General features: G+C 62.2%; 1 protein-coding gene across 2 annotated transcripts; it reads right to left on the bottom strand.

The window, feature by feature from the left end:
• LOC110406506 lies at positions 241-2,682 on the bottom strand. Of its 2 annotated transcripts, XM_021413084.1 has the most exons (3): positions 2,604-2,682; positions 1,699-1,826; positions 241-1,616 (listed from the first exon to the last, which is right to left on the bottom strand). In XM_021413084.1, exons 1-3 carry the CDS (start codon positions 2,638-2,640, stop codon positions 1,143-1,145), a joined length of 639 nt encoding a protein of 212 aa, XP_021268759.1. In that variant the 5' UTR covers positions 2,641-2,682; the 3' UTR covers positions 241-1,142. The 2 variants fall into 2 exon arrangements, with proteins under 2 accessions (XP_021268759.1, XP_021268757.1); XM_021413082.1 differs by lacking the exon at positions 2,604-2,682 and having other exon boundaries at positions 1,699-2,336.

Here is a 3,300-nt window from a genome sequence, read left to right as displayed (position 1 = left end):
TCCTTTCAGGTTATTGCTAATCATTTTCTGAATTCGTTTAGTTTTCTCTGTGCCCCCCATCCCACCCCCACGCTTGGGCAGATTCCTGGCAGCACCAGGCCCCATGGCCCCAAAAAGCCCCCAGGGAATCACAGAATGAGTTGGGGGTTTGCCTGAACCCCACGGGCGGACACTCGGCACACCTGGTCAGAGACATCGGCCCACGGGCCGAGGTGAAGACTTTATTTCCATCTGCTGCCATAGAAAAATAAGGGGCCGGTGCCCTTCTTCCAGTACAAAATAATATTTGCATTCATAAATAAAATATCATCATATTTATACTTTAACACAATACAATTAAAAAAAAATAACAAAAATAGATATCCATTTATATATTAAAAGTGTAAACTTAAATATTCGTCCCCAGCGCGGGGACACGTTAAATTAATTTGATGGCTTCAATAAATACAGGTGCTGTACCGCTGTCACGTATAAGTTAGATGGGGCCGGTGCCCACCGTCACAGTGTGCCCAACGCCGGGGGTCACCTGGGGGTTGTGGGGTGAGGAGGGGACGGGGACAGCGAGCAAGCAGGGGTGAAGAGGCAAGCACAGAGGTGAGCTTAGCGTGCTCATGAGGATGCTGGGAGGGGACACCGTGTGCGTGGGGACGTCAAATGAATGAGGACATCAAGGTAGGAGGGACACAAAGCTAAGAGGGACCCCAAGCTCATAGAGGTGTCAAGTGAGTGGGGTCACCAACTGAGTGGGGACATCAAGTTTGCAGGGACACCAAGGGAGCGGGGACACAAAGCTCACAAGCTTGAAGGGACCCAAAACTAACAGGGACCCCAAGCTCACAGAGACACCACGTGAGTGGGGACACCGAGCTAGGAGGGACATCACGCTCTTAGGGACTCTGAGCTCCAGGGTCACCGAACCCCCTGAGATGCCGTCGGGGCTGGCAGGGGACAGGCCGGTGGCACTCGCAGCCTTTGCAGTGCCGTGTGTGGGTGCTGGGCCCCTTAGTCAGGCCGTGTCACCGGACCCATTGAATCACTGGAAAATCCATCACCAACCCACAGTGACCCCGGTGCCAGCACCGGGCGCAGCTCTAGGTCCGACCGCAGCCCGGCCGGCTCTGGCGGTGGCGTGGAGGTCTCCGTCAGGCTCTGGTTGTCCTCTGTCCCCTCCGCCGGCCTCGCCGCCGGCCCCGCTCCTCACGCCGTGCCCGCAGGGCCCGGGCCTCCAGCCGGGCGCTGAGCTTGGCCATGAACTGGGCGTAGTTCCACAGCACGCGGCATCCCTCCAGCTTCTGCTGGAACACCCTGCTGGCCGCCGGCCGCCGGGCCGGGGGGGCGGTGGCGGGGACGAGGCCGCGGGCCTCCATGGTGTCCTGCAGGTGGGCCAGCAGGCCGCGCGCCTTCAGCCGGGCGCTCTGGAGATGGCGCAGGATGGCAGCCCCGGGCGGGTGCAGGTTGCGCTGGTGCCGGGCGATGTCCTGCAGCTCCCGTTCCATGCGGGACATGGCGCTGTGTAGTGCTCGCAGATCCCTGTCCCGCGGCCCCAGCGTCCCCCGCAGCCACTCCAGCGTGCTGTTGGTCCGGCACAGGTTGTAGGCCAGGTGCTGCTCCTGCTCCTGCCCGCGGGAAAGGCAATGGGGTTACTGGGGGGACGGCCACACTCACCCGCTGCCCTGGCCCCATGGAGGTGGCACTCACGTAGAGTTCGAAGAGATCCTGCGCGTCCTCGGCCATGTGCCGCACCAAGGCCTGGGTCTGCTGCGGGGACGGGGGCTGAGCGCTGCGCGTGGGCACGGCCCAGAGCAGGAGGAGGCCCTTGGCCACGGCTGGGGAGGAAGAGGAGGGAGATGTGGATACGGGGGTAAAGCACCATGGAGTGAGGGGATGCGGGGATGGGTGGAGGTGGTAGCGTGGAGACGTTGGGGGGAGAGCTGGGAGCAGCCACGGTGGGAACAGCGATCCCATCAGCCCGTGCACTGGTGCTGGGCCTGGAGGGGAGGCCTGTGAGTGCCAGGCACAGTGATGAGGTCCTGATCCTGCTGTGGGGACAAAGCCATCCCTGTCCCTAAAGCCAGCTGCTGGCACCTTGGCACGGGGAGAAGGAGGAATATCAGGAAGAGGAGGAAGGTACCGTCAAGGCATGGAGGAGCACACACAGCTCCCACCACAGATGCTGCCCAAACAGCTCCCAGCCAGTGCAGGCCAATGTGGGGCCACCAGGCAGTGCCAACCCTGCGTCTGACCCCTGGCTTTGGGCTGATTCAGCCCTGCTGTCACCCACACCCACATGGGGTCGGTGCTGGAGCAGCACCCGGCCCTACCGAGCTGGGTTTGGGGTTGGGGGATATGCCAGCAAAGCACGGAGACCCCATCCCTCCACCACCCGCAGCCAACCCCCTCCCAAACCAGCCTCAAACCACATCCCCTCACCCACACCCTCCCAGCACCCCATCTCCTGGTGGAGCCCTGGGTGGGTTCCCCGGGAGGAACCGACCCCATCTGCACACCCAGGGCCTTGGGGAGCGTCATGGCCGGGTGCAGTGCTGCCCCACGGACGGAGGTGCGAGCGAGGGGGCAGTTGCGGGACGCTGGCGGGCACCTACCTGCCAGCACGCCCAGGGGCCGCGCGTTGTGCCGCATGTCCGGGTGCCGCAGAGCGGTGCTGCAGGGCGCGCGAGCGACTTCCTTACTGGCCGGCAATGGGGAAGCAGTGCCTTTTTAAGTGCACTGTTTAGCCACCACCTCCGAAGGAGGCACCCAGACCCAACGGAAAGAAAGAGAGAAGTGAAGCGATGACTGGGGGGCCAATGAGCGGGGCGTGCCGGGCTGGGGGGAGGAAATAATGCCAGCCGGACGATGGTTTTGTTCTTCGATTCAGTTCCTCGAGGGAGTCCTCATAGGTCCATCCCGCGCGCGGGCTGAGCGAGGTGCCGCGGGCATCGTGCAGAGCTTCCTATGGAAGCACATCGTTAAGTCACCCGGGTCTGCATCTCTCTTGATCTGTGCTCATTAAACTGCAATCAGCCTCCGAAATCAATATCCAACCAATAGAAGCTGTTGGCGGCATCGGTGTCAGCTCTGGAGCCCGGGGTCGGGGTGGCAGCTGCAGCCTGCTCCTGTCCCTGGGGTGCACCCACGGGGCTGGCACCTCGCCGTCCCATCTCACACCTCTGGTGGAGGTGTGAACAGCTCTGACCGCAGCCTGGAGCTGGGGTTTCACCCAATGGTGCTGTACTGCAGGGCTGCAGCCAAGAAGTATGTGCCAGGCTGGATGGGAACAGCGGAACAGGGCAGTGCAGG

This window comes from Numida meleagris, chromosome 14 (genome assembly GCF_002078875.1).
Source record: "Numida meleagris isolate 19003 breed g44 Domestic line chromosome 14, NumMel1.0, whole genome shotgun sequence".
NCBI classification, from domain to species: Eukaryota; Metazoa; Chordata; class Aves; order Galliformes; family Numididae; genus Numida; species Numida meleagris.
Note: the sequence above shows the minus strand (reverse complement) of the source record. Positions and strands in the feature narration are given on the sequence as shown.